Source organism: Perna viridis, chromosome 3, assembly GCF_037379345.1.
Source record: "Perna viridis isolate PV_CMFRI_1.1 ecotype Kerala chromosome 3, ASM3737934v1, whole genome shotgun sequence".
In the NCBI taxonomy this organism is placed as follows: Eukaryota; Metazoa; Mollusca; class Bivalvia; order Mytilida; family Mytilidae; genus Perna; species Perna viridis.
In genome coordinates, this window is record NC_142447.1 from 13,003,033 (window position 1) to 13,021,291 (window position 18,259).

Sequence of the window (18,259 nt, forward strand, 5' to 3'; positions counted from 1 at the left end):
AGGTTAAAAAGGGGGAATTTGTTATTTCTATAGAAGTCTTCATGTGTTAAATGTTGGACCTCTTTTAGGAATAATTTGGACTATATTGAAAGCTCAAAATAATTATTCAAAGTTTACAAACATTAGAATTTTCAATGGAAAAGAAAATATATGAATCTGACACTTTTTTTACCCCAAAAAAATAATTATATTACCTAAGCTGAGGATTTCATAGTAAACTTCTGCTTAATTAACAATGTTATTATTTTTTTTAATTAAAATAAGGAGAAACTGGTAACATTAACATTAATTTGCAATATATTATGTAAGTACAACCTTTGTCAGTTGGAAATAAAAAATTCTAACATCAAATTTAGAGAATGTATGCTAGTCATCATGTTGTGAAACATTTTTCAGGAGGAAGTAACAGAGAAGCTGAATTAATGGCTGCCTTACAACTTCTGCTGGAAAGATTGAACTCTGGGAACATCCCAATCAACCAATCAGTATGGGATCAACTCCAAAATGGTGGCGATATCAAACAACCAGACAGCTTCACTACAAATATCACCAACTTACCTGGTGGTACTGGTGGCAAACAGGTAAAGTTGACATAGGGCCTATTCTATTTTAAAAATCTGAAATAAGAATTTTTAGAACAGGCCAAAATTATATCCATTAAAAATTTCAAAACAGGCCAGATTATTATTAGGGGGAATCAATCAATTTAGTTTTGACAATCTCAGAATAGTGTCTGTTGTTAGCTCTAGACATTGAAGCTCTCGAGAGTTTTTGAATGTTGGGAAAAAGTGAATGATTTTACATGGTTATATGATTGTCATATAAACTTACATTTGAACTCTGACTGAGAATTTTCAACTATCACCAGCAATTATGAGAGGAAACAAATACCTGACAGTGTTTTGTGATGGCAAATTTTTTAGGGTGATGTCTGAAACCAAGCCTGCATCAACACAAACATTTCTTATCTCAATAACCTTTTATTTTCTCTTCTTCTGATTGTTTTAGGGTGATTTACTGAGAAAACAGAATCAAGAGAGAATGCAGCTGGAGAAGGAACTCGACAAAGAAGAGAGAGAAGCAATGGAGAGATTTATACAAACCGAGGAAGGCAAGAAATTAGAAAAAATGGGACAACTCACAAATGGACTGGCTGGCCAGCTCCAAGGTAAAAATTGGTTTAACAAATTTAAATCCTTCATTCTGTTATTTTCAAAATGATTGTCTGCATTAATTATCATAGTAAAATTCTTTAAAATTAGATGTGCTTTTAATTTTAGTAATATTTGATAAAAAAATATCTCTTCAGTAATTGTCTAAGTTTCCTGTCTATCTTTACTTCAATTTTTTAAGGTAATATCTGCAACCATTCAGTTCTCTTTATGCCCTTTAGTTTATGTGTTTTAACAGTATTTGGGGGAGTGTTGTCTTAATATATACCAAATATTATGTCTTTTGCCAATCTTTGAATTTACTTGGACAATTGTAGGTGACATGAATGATTCTAAAGTTAAGGACATCATCTCCAATTATGAGAAGAACTTTGACTCCAATATGTCTAAATATGAATCTGACAAGGAAAGGCAAGCAGCAGAACTTAGACGAAAACTTGCTGAGAAGAGAAAGAGGAGAGAAGCTCAGCTTAAGGAGAAACACAACAAGGAGGTGAGTTTCTGTATTTAATTTTTTTATGAATTTTTTTAATCATCATTTTGGGATTTTTTTTTTCTTTGTTGATTTTAGAGTTTTTGGAAATTTACAGCATTTGTATTGTAGATCAATTATTTAGTTTTAAATAATGAAACTTATAAGTCAGGGAAACTTTTTTTTATATTTTGTTAGAAAAAGAAGATAACTTCTGTAAGAGGTATCGCTAGCTTGAACTAAATCTCACCTCATCAAAAACCAATCCGCAGTCTTTTCATTTGGGCCAAAGATTAATATACAATTATTGACTTTTATACCATCCAGATGGAGGTATATAGGAATCTCTATTTTAATTTCCATCCTCTCTGTCAGTCTTCCTTTCCATGTATGTTGTTAGCCCTTCTCCTCCTAAACAGTGAAAAGGATTTTGACAAAACTGTGAAGGTTGGGTATTGAACAGACATGTGCATGAATAAAAATGATTATTTGCAAATTAACTAGTAAAAATAATCTAATTAAAGGTTTTAAATATGAGAGTTAACATTGGGGCATTCTAATGAGAAACTGTTCAAACTATTGTTATTAAAGTTGTACACCTTTCAAATAAAAAAAGACGGAATTCTTAACTTTTGAGACATTTTATACATAGGCTGAAGACAATGGACTGCCAACACTTCCTGAAGGTGATGATGACAACCATGCTGATATGAAAATGAGAATGACCCAGTCTACTTTCGACACTCTGCAGGCAGAGAATACCGCTGGTACGGCTAAAGGAGAAATGGACATGGAGCACACCCTTGCTGAAGAGGAACGTAAACAGATGACAGAGAAACTCAAAGATCACATGGTATGATTTTTGTAGGGTTAACCTTTATTAAGGGTAAAACGATAGGTTGTAGATACTACTATATATAATGTCAAAGGTAAACTATAGTTTATTCTAGCATTCCCCAATTAGAAGATTTCAATTTAATATTAAATTGTATGATTGAAAAGCCTGTTTCTCTTCCAATCTTATTAAAATAAGTCCTACCAATTTTTCCATTCAGTCACTGCTTGTAATGACTGAATGGAACAATTGATAGGTCTAATTTTAATTAGGTTATACTTTATGTATGAAGCAAAAGTAAAGGTATTTGTTTCACTGGCAAAATAAATGTCATTTATTACATCACAAAAGATGGTTGAAATTAATTGATATTGTTTATTGCTGCTTAAAATTCTCTAAATTCAAAACCTTTGCTTTTTACAGAAAAATTCATTTTGTTAAACTTTAAGAATGGAGGTAAAAAAATTTTATTGCCTTTAAAACTGTTTGAACCAACAGTTCATAGAATGTTTATTTTAAACTACAGGATAGACTACAACAGCAAGGAATAATCACTAACAAACAGAAAGTAGAGCTATTACAGAAACACATGGAGAATGAGCTGGCTCTCGATAAACTCCATAAACAGAGGCGTGAGCAACAGTTAGCTCACATGAAAGAAAAGATGGCTGAAAGGAAGAAAAAGAAGATGAGAAAACTGCAGAACCAACACGAGTCTGAACTCAGTGAGGTATGGGTCATCTCTTTTCTAGCATTGGTTTCAATTTCAAATTAAAGTATCAACTTTGAGCAACTAAGTTAAGAAAATATTTGTTTTTAACATACCTTTCATACCCATTAATTATGTATACTCATATTTTATTTCTATTTTATAACTCAATGAGTTGATGGTATATTGGAGTCACCTTGTCTGTCTGTCTGCCCCAACCTCATTGTAATTATCTTGTTTTCAAATGGATGGATTAGTTTCAGATTTGATGTGCTGCTTTATGTAGATAAGACAAGCAATTTTGCTGTCTGATACCAACTTCCTGTATGAAATGGGGGCAGGTATTCCTTGCACAAGGTATGCAACTTCATGCTTTTCATTGGATTCGAGTTACCATTTTGTCCAGTACAACATGGGGGCAGGTATTCCTTGCACAAGGTATGCAACTTCATGCTTTTCATTGGATTCGAGTTACCATTTTGTCCAGTACAATATTTGATTTTTCTTCTGTAGTAAAAAAAAAACTTGAAGAGGTTTATCAGGACTGATATCAGATAACATATTTTATTGGTTTTTTTTACTATTATGTATATACATTTTCAATGGTACTTTCAGCTCTCTGCCAGGTTGATAGAGAGTGGTAACACAGATGGTTTAGAACAAGAATTAGAATACCTGAAGAAACTACATCAACAAGAGCTAGAAGCTGCTGAAGCTGAATTGAACGCTGAGGAGAATGAACATCTGAAGACCATTAGTAAAAATGTTGATGATGAACACACAGGGGCTCTTAAACAGAAACACAGGGATGTTGTGAAAAATGTATGTAATATGAGATAATGAGTAAAAATATAATTTAGATCAGTGGTGGATTCATAGGGATGGGAAGTGATGTTCTTTCTTTAACTGAAAAAAAAATGTAAATTCTTATTATGATTCTACACAAATTTACTTACAAAATGTTGTAATAATAAAAAAAATATAAATATCCATATTTTGCTTGAAATTGTGATTTCCCCAAAAGTTATCATCCTATGTCTGAACTGTTGCTGAATTTTATATAAAAAAAAATAACTTTCAAATAACAAATGGTTTCTCTCTTACATCTGAACATTTGCCTAATCATTTGTTGTCTCTCATTTATTGAAAGTGTTGATGATATTTTGGGAAAAAAATCACAGCACAAGCATTGAGAAATAAATCATCAACCAGCTATGGAGACTACTTCTCTAATAAAAGATTTAAGTATGAAAATAGGAGATTTTGTATGATTGCCAATGAGACGGTCATCCACCAAAAGCCAAGCAATGAACAATTTAAGTTCTACAAGTCAAGTTTTTTCTTACCAATATATGTATTAATGGTTAATCCATATACTTGTAATTTCTGTCGCTCATCATATGTTTTTATCTTGTAGTTGGCTGATAACTGCCCAGAAGTACAGAAAGTTGCCATGCAGAGATTGATGGATGACTACAGGAAGGATATGGATGTTCTGAACCAGGAACTCAACCTGGAGAGAAGCAGACAACTCACTGAAGTTGAGGTATGTTTATCATGCAGATACAGTACAGGTTTTGTAGATTTTGTCTTTTCTACTTGTCCATGGGGGCAATATAAAGGAATTTGTTAGGCATTTGTTCTTATGGACCTGTGATGGCTAACTGCTATTTGTCCATTCACACTTTATTCTATAACTCAAAAATCTTTTTGTGGGATTTTAATAACTTTTTTTGTTGAAAGAAAGCTTTATTTTAATTGTCTTCTAATATATCCCTAACAAAAAAGTATGCTGTAGTTAAAAGTATTCCTGATATAAAAACTGTTAATAGAAAGGTGTTTAATTTTACCAGGCTCGGCAATTAGAGGCTGTACGAGGAAATTAAATTTACTGTTTTTTACTGATGCTGTATTGTTTTAGGCCAAACTGGCAGCAAGAAGAGCCAGAAGACTACAAGAAAACCAGCGACGTTCAGATGAAGCTGAGGCTCAAAGATTAAGGGCTGAGCAAAACAAACAGCTGAGATCAGGGGAGACAACTTCTACTGATGTTCCTCCTGACACAGATCTGTCACATGTACCACAAGTGAAATACCAGGAGTCTGCTGAAGGCAAAGCACTTAAGAACCAACATGTATGTATATCTGCATTGTCTTCTTTGCCAACTTAGTTAGGAATTGAAAATTTTGCCTGACAGTCATGGGGATAGCATTGCAGAATTGTATTGCTGAAAAAAAAACACTTTAATGAATGTTTATGAGGTAATTTTCTTGGTTTACCAGGGAATCTTATTGATTAAGATGTCAATATGTCAATATTGTAATATCTTTAGTCAAAAACCTAAGCAGCACTTTCATTGTCCATTGTTTATTCCATGTTTTTATTTCAGTATAAAATAATTTTATTGATTGATTTAAGTATAAATAAGTGATATTAAACGTTAAACCCAATAAATTCAAATAGGTTTTTGTAGATTTATTTTTTTCATTTATACAGGACAAGACCAGAGACGAGATGAGGAAGAGACACAAACAAGACCGAGACAAACTTGGAGAAAAGATAGACTCAGAGGCTCAGAGACAGGAACAGGAACTGAGGAAGGAACACGAGACGGAGAAAGAGAGGTTACTTCGAGAGAAGAGAAACAGACAGGCAGCAGAATTGGCTGCTAGAACAGATTTATCTGATGACCAACTCAAGGCAGTATGTAAATTGAAAAGTAGAAAAAAAAAACTGTGGAGGAAAATTTTGGCAATTGATCGTTTTTCGTTTTTTTTTTTTTAAGTATGTCACTGTTTTTTGGTTGATTTATTCATTTGAAAAAATCATTTTATAAGAGGCAGATACAAATAATGCATTGATATGATGTTTGAAAATTTTGTTGTAGATTGTGGTGTATCACTTCAATAATATACACTGAAAAATGGGTCTTAAGATATATCATGAAGCTGAAAAATGTTCTTAATTCTACAACAAAATCGCAATGTTGTCATTTACATATTACATTGTAATTGGAAAATGATATTTTGTCTTCAGTTGATGGCAAGTCATGAACAAGAACTTGAGGACCTGGCTGAACGACTTGATGCTGATAGAGATCGTCAGTACCTGAACCTTAGAGACAAACTGGCTCAAAAGAGGAAAAGAAAGATGGAGGAGCTTAGGCGCAAACAGGATGTCGACCTAACTAAAGAAATGATAGAACAGAAGAAAGAAATGGATGAAATCAGAATGAAACAGGTGAGAATTTTACTTTGAGAAGAGGTTTTGTTTGTGTATGTACATTTTTAGTCACAACTGTTTTTAACAACCAGGCAGGTCCCATAACGACATTGATTCTAGGGAAAAAAGCAAAGTAGCATGATTTCTCATACTATCTTCATTTTCTAATGCCACACTTTACCATGATAAATGAATACTTAAATTGTTTTTTAACCATCTTCATAGGCTAGAGGTGCAGAAAAACAGGCCATTGCTGAAGGCATTAAACAGAATGGTGAAGAAGACAGTGAAAAGGTCATTAAGGCTGTCCTAGCTAACAGACAAGCACAGGTAACTTGAACTTTGTGGGTTGAGGTCACTTAAATTCTATTTCTTCATGCTTCATTTATAATTAATCAGCCCTTGTGGATAATTTAGTTGTTGAGCTTGATGTTGAAGATATAAATCATTTAGACAATCTTACATATTGAAAAAAGTTTTTTTAAGTTAATTAATCACATGTTTTCACGGAACAGTAAGGAAATGCTTTGTGATTTGTGTTTTTTTTAATACTTGTTAAACTTACACTAGATTGTGGCATAGACGAACCTATTGGCTTAGAAGAAAAAATGCTGATGACTACAAACTATAATGAAAAGCAATGTTTACATGTACAATAAAAATTTAAAGATGTGACAAAATTACATTTTAAACTATGTAGATTAAACCATATATTTTTGTAAATTACTTTGATGTGAAATGTTTATATTGAAATATTTCCCATTTTAGGAAATGAGTGATTTAGACAAAGAATATGCAGCCAAGAAGAAGATCATGGTTGATGATGCTCTCAGTAAACTACATGACAAGTATGATAAACTCAGGGATCAGTTACTGAAGAGGCATCAGGAAGAATTGGCAGCTCTTAATGTAAGTACTTAATGTCCTATTTTATAACCCCACTTGACAAGTGGATGGTATAGTTGAATCAGTTTCGTCATAACTTTTAAACTCCAAATGGATTTGTCGATTTCAAATTTGGTATGTGGCATTGTATAGATGGGGCATACATTGATTTTAGTTGCTATCTGATATCAACTTCCTGTTTCTTCAGAATGCTGTATTAGTTGGTTATACTGCAACTTTTTATTAAATATTGTTCATGAAATGATAAGAAACCACTGAAGTTTATTGAGGAATGTCAGTATCATGAATGAAGGAATTTTGCAATGGATTTAACCATATCTTTTCCTAATATGTTTAGAGTTATTTGTGTAAAAATGTATACAAATAAATGTTAATGACAATATATTCTAAATATGATGAATTACAATAAAACTTCATGTGATATTACCTTATCCCTGTATTAGCATAAGTCTGCATGGATTAATCTAAAAGTAAGCATGTATGTACATGTATTTTATCCCAACAAATGGTAGCAATTTTATGGTTTGTTTATTTTGTTTATAGAAGAAGGGATTGAGCCCAGAGGAGTTACAACATCAGAGAAACCAGCTGTTGAACCAACATCAGCTAGAGTTATCTGCCCTTGACAAGAAACTCCTTTCAGAAGAGCAGGACATTGAAAAAGGAGCTCTCGCTGACTGGGAGGTGGAATATGCTAAAGCTAAACTCAATCTGAAAGAGAAACACTACAAGGTATTTCATTTATATTAGAGAAAAAAAGTCTTAAATGTAAAATTAATTAATGCAGTAAAGCCAGTCTTAAACAAATTCTAAATAAATCATAACTTGTCTTAACCAGACATCTTTTGAAGGTTGTACCATTGTAAACAGAACAAATCTTTCAGTCTCAAATTGTATAGACAGTTTTATTACATTTTGCTTGGATGGCATGTAATTATTTCAACACTGTAATATATTAGTAGATTCCTTACAAATATTGAATTGAGATATTAAAGAATTACAGCAAATTGTATTGTTGTGGTGCCTTTATTTGTGGATAGTTTTTAGGGTGGAGTGTAATAGTGATGCTGTGATATATTTTACTTTACTTTGGCAGGAGTTTGCAGCAGCTTTAAAGGAATTCTCACCTGGACATGATGGTATCAAGGAGGCTGAAGGCAATGCAGAGGAACTGAGTTCTCTCAAACATGATCTGGAGAAAAAACGAAAAGAAGAAGAGGCTAAATTAAAGAAAGAACAAGAGGGTAAGGGTCATTACTATGACCTTTATTACTTCTTGTCATCCCCATGGAGCTTCCAATTGTGTTTGCACTTATAATTTTCAAATAAAGTTACTGTTTGCGAAATCAGAATAAAGTTCAATTCTCTTACCCTACAAGTGTGCCAGGTCCATGCTCCCAGTTTTTAGTGGAGTCAGAGTTGCTTATTTACTTTTGTTTCTTTGTACATGTTATTTTGGGTATTTCATGTTCTTTAATTGTTGTGTGGTTCTGTTTTCCCTGTCTATTCTTTATCCTTGGATTATCTTCCTTTGATTTACGCTGAAATTTTGGTCCTCTCTTGACCACTCTTTCTTAAATCTCAATAAGTTTCAGTTCTTAAATTTAAAAATAGGAAATGATATTGTATTCCTAAGATAGAAAATGCAGAGATGAAGTATAACGGTTTGATCTTTTCAATATTTTATTTTATTCGATTTTTAGTTGAAAACTACTTTTTAATTTTTACAAAACTGTCAAGGGTGAAAGATTTACAATAATTGTTCTTTAAAGTACATTTATGAATAAGGCACTATGTCAGATATAAATTAAATTCTCAATATTAATTTCTTTCGAAAGAATTTGAGAAGAATGAGAAGAAGAGACTTGAAGCAGAATTGAAAGCATATGAGAAACAACTAGAACAGGAAACACAGAGGGAAAAAGAAAAACATGATGAAAAGGTGGATTCTTTGAACAAACGCAAAGAAGACCTGATTAGGGAGAGAAGACTTAAAATGAAGGTTTGTTATTTAATTCACACCATAATTTATTTTTTCAGATGTAGTTGGTCGACATTTCGTGATCAAGTAAATATGTGTATTGGTAAATACTTACTAGATAGATATATGGTTATAAACCAATTTTCTTTGAAGTATAATGTGTAAATCTTTATTATTGTCTACTTTAATCTGATTAAAGGAAGGTCCTATTCAAGAAAATAAACTTCTATTTGTTTTTTTCAGGAGGAACTTGACAAACTGAAACAGCAAGGTGCCAGTGAAGATGACCAGAAAAGATTAATCGAGCAACACGAAAAGGACTTAAACAGCCTTCTGAACAAGATGGAGGCAGACAAGATCAGAATGCAGAGCAATCTGCAGGAGAGACTAAAGAAAAGACGTGAAGACAGAATGAGAACAAGAAAACTTGAAATTAAAGAGCACAACGATGATCAGAAACATGAAATGGAAATGAGGCAGAAGGCTGAGTCTAATAGACTGAAGAGTGAAGAGGTAAGATATTGAGATGTTTTCAAAAATTAGCAAAAAATTTGTTAATAATGAATTTGATTTTTCATTAGTATGTAATTTTGCAGAAGTTTTAATGTTTGTTGATGTTAAAATTAGAAATTAAAATATGGGTCAATGGAAATTGAAGATTTAAGTAAAAACCTTACTTAAAAGTTGAATAAACCAAGAAAAAAAAGGAACTTTTTCGAACTATATAATTTAAAATGTATTCAAGATTAAGACTACATGTTAGCATGGTAGTTAAATTAGTGTACACTTCATGGTTTTCTTCTCAATATGCTTTGACCATAATAAATATATGTTATTTTCAAGAAAGCATAAAAATCACCTTTGAACAAAACAAATTGAGACAAGCTGACATCTTTCTCTTTACTAGGCACTGGCATTACAACAGAAAATAAACAATGCACCAGGAACAATACCTACACGACCTTCACCTCAAGGTCAATCAGCAGACGACACTCTTAGCCAACCAGCTGGTCCATCACCAAGGCAACCAGATCTCCCACAATCCTATTCAATGGCTGCTCCTTTGAATGAAGCTGAATTGATGGCTTTACTTATGGCTTCACCTATGTATCAGAAATTGGAGAATATCAAGAAATCGGTAGCCAGTGGTGCTCATGTAACACCAGCTGGTCAACACCCAATGGAACCAGGTATGTTTTTTTAGTTGATGATGCGGAGATTAAATGTTCTAGGTCCATCAATTCTTCTTTGTTGAACCATCTTGGTTCCCAATGGTTGGATTGATTCCAAATTTTGTATAGACTTTGTATAGATGGGGTATACGTTTTGAGTGATTTTTGGTGTTGTCCAATATCATCTTTCTGTTTTATGGGATTTTAATGAATAGGGGTATACCTAGCACACAAATATGTGTAATTTCTTTTTTTTTTTTCAATAGAAATTTCACACTTTTTATGGAATTAAAATACCTGGTATGTTGTCAGACCAATGATTGAAAAGCACAGAAGTCAGTATTCGATGAACAAAATAATTTTTGAGTAAAAAATATTTTTTCACCTTTTTTGATGCTTCTGGGTATTTTGTGAGAATCATTTTATGCTTTGCCACGGAAGTTGCGGCTATTTAGAATTTCAATTTGTGCATCTGTTTTTTTGTTGTTTGTTTTTTTGTTTTTCTTTCTCCATTATGATTCAAGATAAGGTTGCATTGAAGACTTTTTATTCATTAAAATTTAGTCTTTTCACCATGGTATTTTGAAGACATATATAAATAATGTAGACTTTACTATGAAAGTACTATTGTTCGTGGGGTACCAATTTTCGTGGATTTCGTGGGTAAGCAAAACCACAAATTTTGATTCCCAAGGAAAAGGAGATTTTCATTGATGTGTACACTGAAAACCTCAAAACCCCAAATTCAAGAATCCACGAACTTCTGTTTCTTCACTAATCCACAAAAATTGGTATCCACGAATAAAAGTACTTTTACAGAATATGTTTTTTCATTAATAAAAAGTTGATGTTGATTTTTGACTTCTCTTCATTTTATTTTTTTCGTTCCCTTTTTACAGGCAAAGGTTTCCAAGAAGAAAAAGATACTGAATGGAGTAATGATGACATACTTCAACCAGTAGATATAAACCAACTGAATTCACGGACATTTGTTGTCTACAAATTTGGCTCATTTGTGGCTGATCTTGTTGCTTCTCGGTGTCGCCATTCTCCAGTTACAATATTATTGGCCAATAAGATTCCACCAAATCCTGAACTAACTAGAAACCAGTACAGAAACTCCTTCCATTTCGATGCTAACAACAGGATATTGTATATCCGATCAGCGAGACTTGATACTGTCGGTGATTTCATAGTTGTGCTGGTTCACACTATGGCACATATTAAAGCTGGTAAGAAAAACAACTTATCTTTACAATGTTTATGCATCTTTTTTTTCTTTGAAGTTGAATTCACTCAAATCTTGTTTGAAAGTTATTTTATGAAGATAAGACTTCATTTTTTTTAATATAAAAAAAAAACTGATTATGTGGGGATTATTTTTTTTGTTATAACATAGAAAAAAAGTTAAATCTTACTTAGGTCAAATTTTTTTAGAGTCAGTTTTGTTGGTCATTTTTATCCTTGAAATAAACAAAATTGTAGTTGTAGTTTTGTATGTTATTTCATGTAGTTTCCCTTTTAATAATAGACAGCTTCAGTGGGGATTAATAATATCTATCTTTAATTATTCAAGCCTTTATTATACATTTATTGAATTTTTTTGTTTTGAAACTTATGTTGATACTTTTCAAATTAACAATTTTATTGTTTTTTTCTCTGTTTTTGCAAACAGGTGATCTACGTGACGACAGTAACCCAGCCTTCCTACGGGAATATCACAGAGCGCTGGCCGTTGTCTGTGATGACCTGTTCTTTGCCAGGTACAAACAGTCTTCCGGAATTTCAAAGACTCTTTCCAAGAAAAATCCAGGAGTAAGTGTAGAACAAGCAGCACTCCAACTGTTGCAGGCAATGTTTGGAGACTGCAGAACTGAAGATGAGAAAATGAAAGTAGTAGAGGACTTGCTAGATGTTAAATTACTTCCTGGTACAGATTCTGAAGGTGTCCACTTCAACAAAGAAAGGATGCAACAGAGGTAAATTACAGTAGTTGAATCAATTTGAATTATTATCTCCAAAACTGTTTGCGTTTTGACCTGCGGGGGTCACTTTATATAGTTTTAGATATTAGATAAGGATGCGCACCTACCAAATTTAGTACCTTATCCTTATCATATTTGAAGATCATCAAAATTTGTTCCGTATGATATATATTGTTAAAGAAAAAGCTCACCTATAACCATACAGTGTTGTTTTTGTTTGTTGAAGTACATTTTAACTTGATTAATTGTGCATTCACATTCACACCATTTTTGACATGATGCTATTAACATTGTTTACCTTCCTCACAATCCAATTTTAATACTTCAGCCTTATCATATATTAACAGTACAATTTCTACTATTTTTTCTTTTTCCATATACCAGTTAAATAATGTGAAGCATGAAAAGGTGACCTATTTCAGCAGCTCATCCCTATCATATTGGATACTATAAACATATTAATTTTCACAGTTGCTTTTTTTCATGGTTTCTGTCAACTGAACACATTTGCAGGTATCAATTTTCATGGTTTCAAAAACTGATAAGTGTTATGAATTGTTGACAATCAATTTTGTGAGTACTACTTTCTACACATTTTTACCCAGTGGGAAAATTGTGAAAATTAGTACATCATAAAAATTGAAACATTTACATTATTGGAAGTGAAGACAAATTAATAATCTGAATTTCTCACTCCAACAATGCTGGTTGGCCATTGTCTGCTGTTGAACTAATCCAAGAGTTTATAATGTTATTACTGAACAATTGGAGTTTCTGACTCCAGCAATGCTAGAGGTTGTCGGTAAGCTATTTTAGAACTTGATGCCACCCTAACCTCTGAAGTAGAGGTAGGAGTTTCTAATGTCTTTGGCTTCTCTTAACTATCTTTCAAAGGGACAGGGCATAGTAATTAAACAATAAAATTTCTATTTGTAGACTTGCCAAATTCTCAAGTTTCTCTGCCTCTAGTAAGTTGGTGTCAATGTTGGGTGATGAGGAGGACAAACTCAAACAAGCTAAAGCTCAGGGAATGGCTCCTTCTGTAGATCAAAATCTAGGACAACTCAGTCATAAATACTCAACTTCAGGTATGATTAATAATGTTAAAAAGCTAGTCACTTTCGTCATTGGTATGATGAATGATAATAAAGGGAGGACCCATAGTCACATTAGCAACAGGGACAACTCAATCACAGTAGGACTTATGGTTGTTAAGAGCTACTTTGGCATTTGTAAGAAAAAAGAAGACGTTGGCTTGATTATCTCTTGTTGGATTGAATTACTTCAAAGGTTTCATTGAAACAAAGGAAGGCAACATGCAGTAGAATAAGTCCAAAAGTCAGAATGCAGAATTTTGCTGTGGAATATTTGTCCTATAGCAGAAAACATATTCAGAAAAAAAAACTATATATTAAATCAAACAAAACCTTAGAGGCAATGTCTTTATCTATGTCATGAAATACTGGGTAATCTTATCATATTGTGGAAATAAATGTATAAAAAACATCATGAATAGTCCATAGTTACTTTGACATTTCAATTTTGACTGCACTCTTTTGATACAAGCAAACACATTTCATTTTTCAATGATAAAAATTTCTAGAATTTTCAATGTAAATCCTTAACCCAACTGTTTAGCATATAGTCTCCTTGTCAATTATTCTAATTATTGTTCCAGATGCTGTAACACCAACACCTAAAATGCCTATGAGTTTTGTAGCAGCTAATATGACAGGACAGGCATTATACCAGACATTTGTGAACAAACAAGATCCTGACCAGGAACCAGAACCAGTTGGGGAACCAGTTGACTCTGTCGTAAGTTTTCATTCTTTTCAGCAGCACTGCATAAGTGTACTTAGAGGTTGTCTTTAAGAAGGTGCTTTTAGGAGAGAAATATGTGATTTTGTAAAAATACAATTTCAAGAAAAATTTGTTATGGATAATTTGGTGGGACAATGGCTTTGTTATTTTCATATTACATACCTATTAACCTTTAATTAGAACAGATCTTGTGGCAGATTCTCCCCCATTGACACCGTCTCGTGTGGGAGATTTTTATGGAAAATTAAATATTGATGTAAATTTTAAGTAGCTGTCATGCAAAATCTGAAAAATGTGATACACCCCAAAAAAGGCTACATATTTTCATTTTTTTTAATTAGGTTGTTTTATGGGTCTATACTATGAAATGTGTAATTATTCATTCAAATCTGCCTGCTCTTAGGAGATAATCCACATTGAAAATCTGGTAGATTCAATTGTATTTGAGTGCCATTTACAGATTTATCTCCCTTAATTTTGAAATCTACAGTGCATTCTATATAATTTTTATCTCCTAAAAACACAGGTTATATGAAAAAAAACATGTTAATTTCTGTTTACTTTGACATTTCAAACAAAATATCAAAAATAGAAATATGTAGGCTTTTTACCCATGAATCACATTTTGCATGATCCTTAGCTGGAATGCTACTTAATTATTTACAAAAAATTTTAACCAAAATCCTCACACAAATCTTACATCTTTTTGTGGGAGATATTTGATTGTTTATTGGTTATGTTGGAGGTTTCTTAACCCAATTCATAGTTCTGTTAAAAAAATCTTTCATGGGATATTTAAGTAAAGAAAATTTAGTAGCATTTGCACAGCTTAGATACTACAGAAGTATTAATATTTTGTATGACATGAATTGTTTTGTGTTCTTATATAGCCGTCTTTATAAAAATCAGACAGAAGATGATTCATTCATGTCAAAAACCCACTGAATTCTGTTTTATTTCTTGTGCAGATACAGTTACTGATCTCATAACAGGTCTTATTTTTTCATTTGGTTGTTTCACTTTTGAGATGAAAATTTTAGAGATTGTACATGAAATTCACACCTGATTAGATTTCATTTAGTTAATTTTAAAAGGAGACAAATGTATGATTTTCTAAACAGTGCAGATCTGAATGCAGAAATGATCATTATTACATGAATGTGTAGCGTACAAAGACTGAAAAAGCATTGTTTGTTTGGTGGTTTTTTCTATACCATGAATCACGTTATCATTGACAGTGTCTGAATTTCATATGGACTAGTACTAAGTCCTGTAATATTTTTACTTGTGTTGTAGGAATCTCTACATGATGCTTATGACAATCTTCTTGAAGATTATACAAAGATAAACAAAGAACTAGTAGAACTTCAAGACAGTTCAGAGGCGTTGGCTGAGTCATTAGCTGGATCTGATGGCAAGTCGGCCAAGCACCAATCACATGATACAGCAGAGCAACTCACTAGAAACAAAGATCATCAAGAAAAACTTGAAATCCAGAAAAAACAATTGATGGAAAAAATGGATGAGTGTAAGAAAAAGATTGAAAGGAAAACTGTTTCTACCATTGAACCAGAAAGATATGAGGATAAAATTCCTGCAGGATCAAAAGTGAAAAAATCCAAATAGTGACCTTACCCTAATTGAAACAATTGATGTTTTTAATTGTTAATGACAATGACTTCAATATTGACCCTTTGTTTGAGATAGACTTAAAAACTATGCATTTTAATGTTATCAAAGAAGAGATTTTTATATGTTTTGTTAAATTTTTATTTATACAGATGTAAAAGATTAGATTTTTATACTGTTTTTCATTGTTCATTTTTTCAACATCTCTCATTATGTAGATTTTTTAATGACATTTAATTTTTGTTAATTTATGACACATCATTCCAAATGAGACGAAATTAAGAGAAATTTATATTATTTATATAATGATTATTCAGTAGAAACTAATGAGCAAACTGTGATATTTTAAGTCTTTTCCGTCCAGTTTATCAAGTTTAGAGCTATTAACTCCCAATTTTTTTTAACTTACCGTAAGCCATTTCTGTCCATTTTTCTTTTTTTGCTTATGAATTGTTTCCGTCCAGTTATTGTAACTTGATCTTTATCCATCCAGTTGGTTACAATTTTTAGCTTTTAATTTACATTTCTTGTTTGTTGTAAAAAAAAGTTATTCCTGTCCAGTCCAATATAAAAGGTCATTCTTTCTAGTTTATTTGAACTTTTTTTCCCTTTCAGATGTATGAATATTTACCTTTTTTTCAATTAAATCAACTTTTCGTACTTTAACCTATCAGATTCATGTATTTTTTTATTGTTTAGGAAATTGACTTTTTTTCTATTTTCTGATTTTGCTTATAGTTAAACTTATTCCAAAATATAATCCATTTTTACCATTTGTCAACATTCCAAGTGTTTTTTTAGACAATCTAAATTTTTAGTGCCTTGTTAAAAAACTTTGTCAGAAAAGAAATTTCTCTGATTTTTTAAAATAAAAACAAAAAAAACATTTGCATCTTTTTGTGAATAATGATAGAATTCCTTTTTTAAATATGATTCAACATTTGTATTTTTCTACTGAACATTTGTACAGAGTTTTCATAATTTGTATAAATGAATTATTTCTTTTTTGTAGTTATTTATTCCTGTTAAAGTTGTGATGACTTTAATTTAATTTTGTTAATCTTAGAACTGTACAAATAGATGATTTCTTTTCTCATGTAAATGAAAGATATATTTGTAAATATTTATACAATTTTTTTAGTACCATGTTAATTGTATGATCACTTTTTGAATATTTGAATTTTCACTTTTTTACATTTACTTTTTGTTCACATGTGAAATGCTGCAATATTTTCTTGTTAAACCATCTGTTAAAATGTGCAATACTCAATTGTAATTTTTGTAAGAGGCACAGTAAATTTGAAAATAATTCTTGACAAAAGTCAGATCAAACATATTTCCAGGATTTTAAGAAGATTTTTGACATGGAGCTTAGTATCATTTCCAGTGCAATTTGTCCCCTCTTCCAAGGGTCATGCACTGGGTCCTTTTCACCTGGATCAATTTTTAAAGATGACATATTTCACTGAAATAGAATTTTAAATTGTTAACACCTCTTGTCTATGATTTTCACATAAGTACAAAAATTTCTTTTAATTTTCATTTGTCTCCATATTAATGAAAATATAGAAGTAGATTTTATTAAAACTTTGGTCATCAACCAGTACCTCTTAAAATTTAATCAAATTAATCTTTTGAAAATATGAGTTTTGATATTTAGAAAAAAAAACAATTATACTGTTTATTTTTTTCCAAAAATCAAAACCATTTTTCTGTTGGCTTGTTGTCCCTCTGTTATCATTAATTTGTTATAATAAACATATGCAGTAAGATTTGTATCTTTTTTTATTTGAAAAATGATTGATAGAAAGATATTAAGGGAACCGACACTCAAACAGTAATCAAAATAATACATTCCAAGGATTATGACTAGACAGAGAGAATAGACACGTCACACAACAAAGAACGTGAAATAACAAAAAATAACAGGTACAAAGAAACAACAGTAAACGAGCAACTAAAAACTGGGAGCTTTGACCAGCTGCACTGGTAGGGTAAGGGTCCGGTGTTTGCAAGAAAAACACTTAGAGTTGCACATAAAATATCATGTCCTGAGTAGATGTAAGAGGGAAGGAAGACTATTACACTGTACAAATCGGTTACCATGGTGCTGATGGATGTACGGTAACGATACAAGAGTTCATGGTGATGACCATAAAACTTATTTAGTGATGACTTCTATCCCTGTTTCAGAAAGCTAATAGTAAGATATATAAGATGGTACACAAAGTCTCTGTAATTTCGGCAAGTAATAGCATAATGTATAAGTTGTGTAATGAACAATCCATATGCAGGTATAGAAGGAAAGTTGACAATACGGCATGAGAAGTATGTGTTTGTTGTATAGTTTGG

The 18,259-nt window shown here is 31.8% G+C and overlaps 1 protein-coding gene across 5 annotated transcripts in view; it reads left to right on the top strand.

Annotated features, from left to right (window-relative positions):
- LOC148621062 (uncharacterized) overlaps positions 1 to 17,679 on the top strand; it is a 140,295-nt gene extending 122,616 nt beyond the window's left edge. For all 5 annotated transcript variants that reach the window (XM_088575062.1, XM_088575063.1, XM_088575064.1 and 2 more), the window contains 22 exons: positions 397 to 581; positions 1,009 to 1,168; positions 1,490 to 1,665; positions 2,297 to 2,497; positions 3,006 to 3,209; positions 3,804 to 4,010; positions 4,606 to 4,734; positions 5,110 to 5,322; positions 5,685 to 5,891; positions 6,225 to 6,428; positions 6,636 to 6,740; positions 7,179 to 7,319; positions 7,860 to 8,048; positions 8,413 to 8,560; positions 9,155 to 9,318; positions 9,541 to 9,810; positions 10,205 to 10,487; positions 11,369 to 11,701; positions 12,145 to 12,448; positions 13,391 to 13,542; positions 14,133 to 14,272; positions 15,575 to 17,679. In XM_088575062.1, coding sequence (XP_088431188.1) covers positions 397 to 581; positions 1,009 to 1,168; positions 1,490 to 1,665; positions 2,297 to 2,497; positions 3,006 to 3,209; positions 3,804 to 4,010; positions 4,606 to 4,734; positions 5,110 to 5,322; positions 5,685 to 5,891; positions 6,225 to 6,428; positions 6,636 to 6,740; positions 7,179 to 7,319; positions 7,860 to 8,048; positions 8,413 to 8,560; positions 9,155 to 9,318; positions 9,541 to 9,810; positions 10,205 to 10,487; positions 11,369 to 11,701; positions 12,145 to 12,448; positions 13,391 to 13,542; positions 14,133 to 14,272; positions 15,575 to 15,904 — 4,445 coding nt within the window. In that variant the 3' untranslated portion in view covers positions 15,905 to 17,679. The remainder of the gene's footprint in view (positions 1 to 396; positions 582 to 1,008; positions 1,169 to 1,489; positions 1,666 to 2,296; positions 2,498 to 3,005; positions 3,210 to 3,803; positions 4,011 to 4,605; positions 4,735 to 5,109; positions 5,323 to 5,684; positions 5,892 to 6,224; positions 6,429 to 6,635; positions 6,741 to 7,178; positions 7,320 to 7,859; positions 8,049 to 8,412; positions 8,561 to 9,154; positions 9,319 to 9,540; positions 9,811 to 10,204; positions 10,488 to 11,368; positions 11,702 to 12,144; positions 12,449 to 13,390; positions 13,543 to 14,132; positions 14,273 to 15,574) is intronic.
- Positions 17,680 to 18,259: the final 580 nt, after the last annotated feature.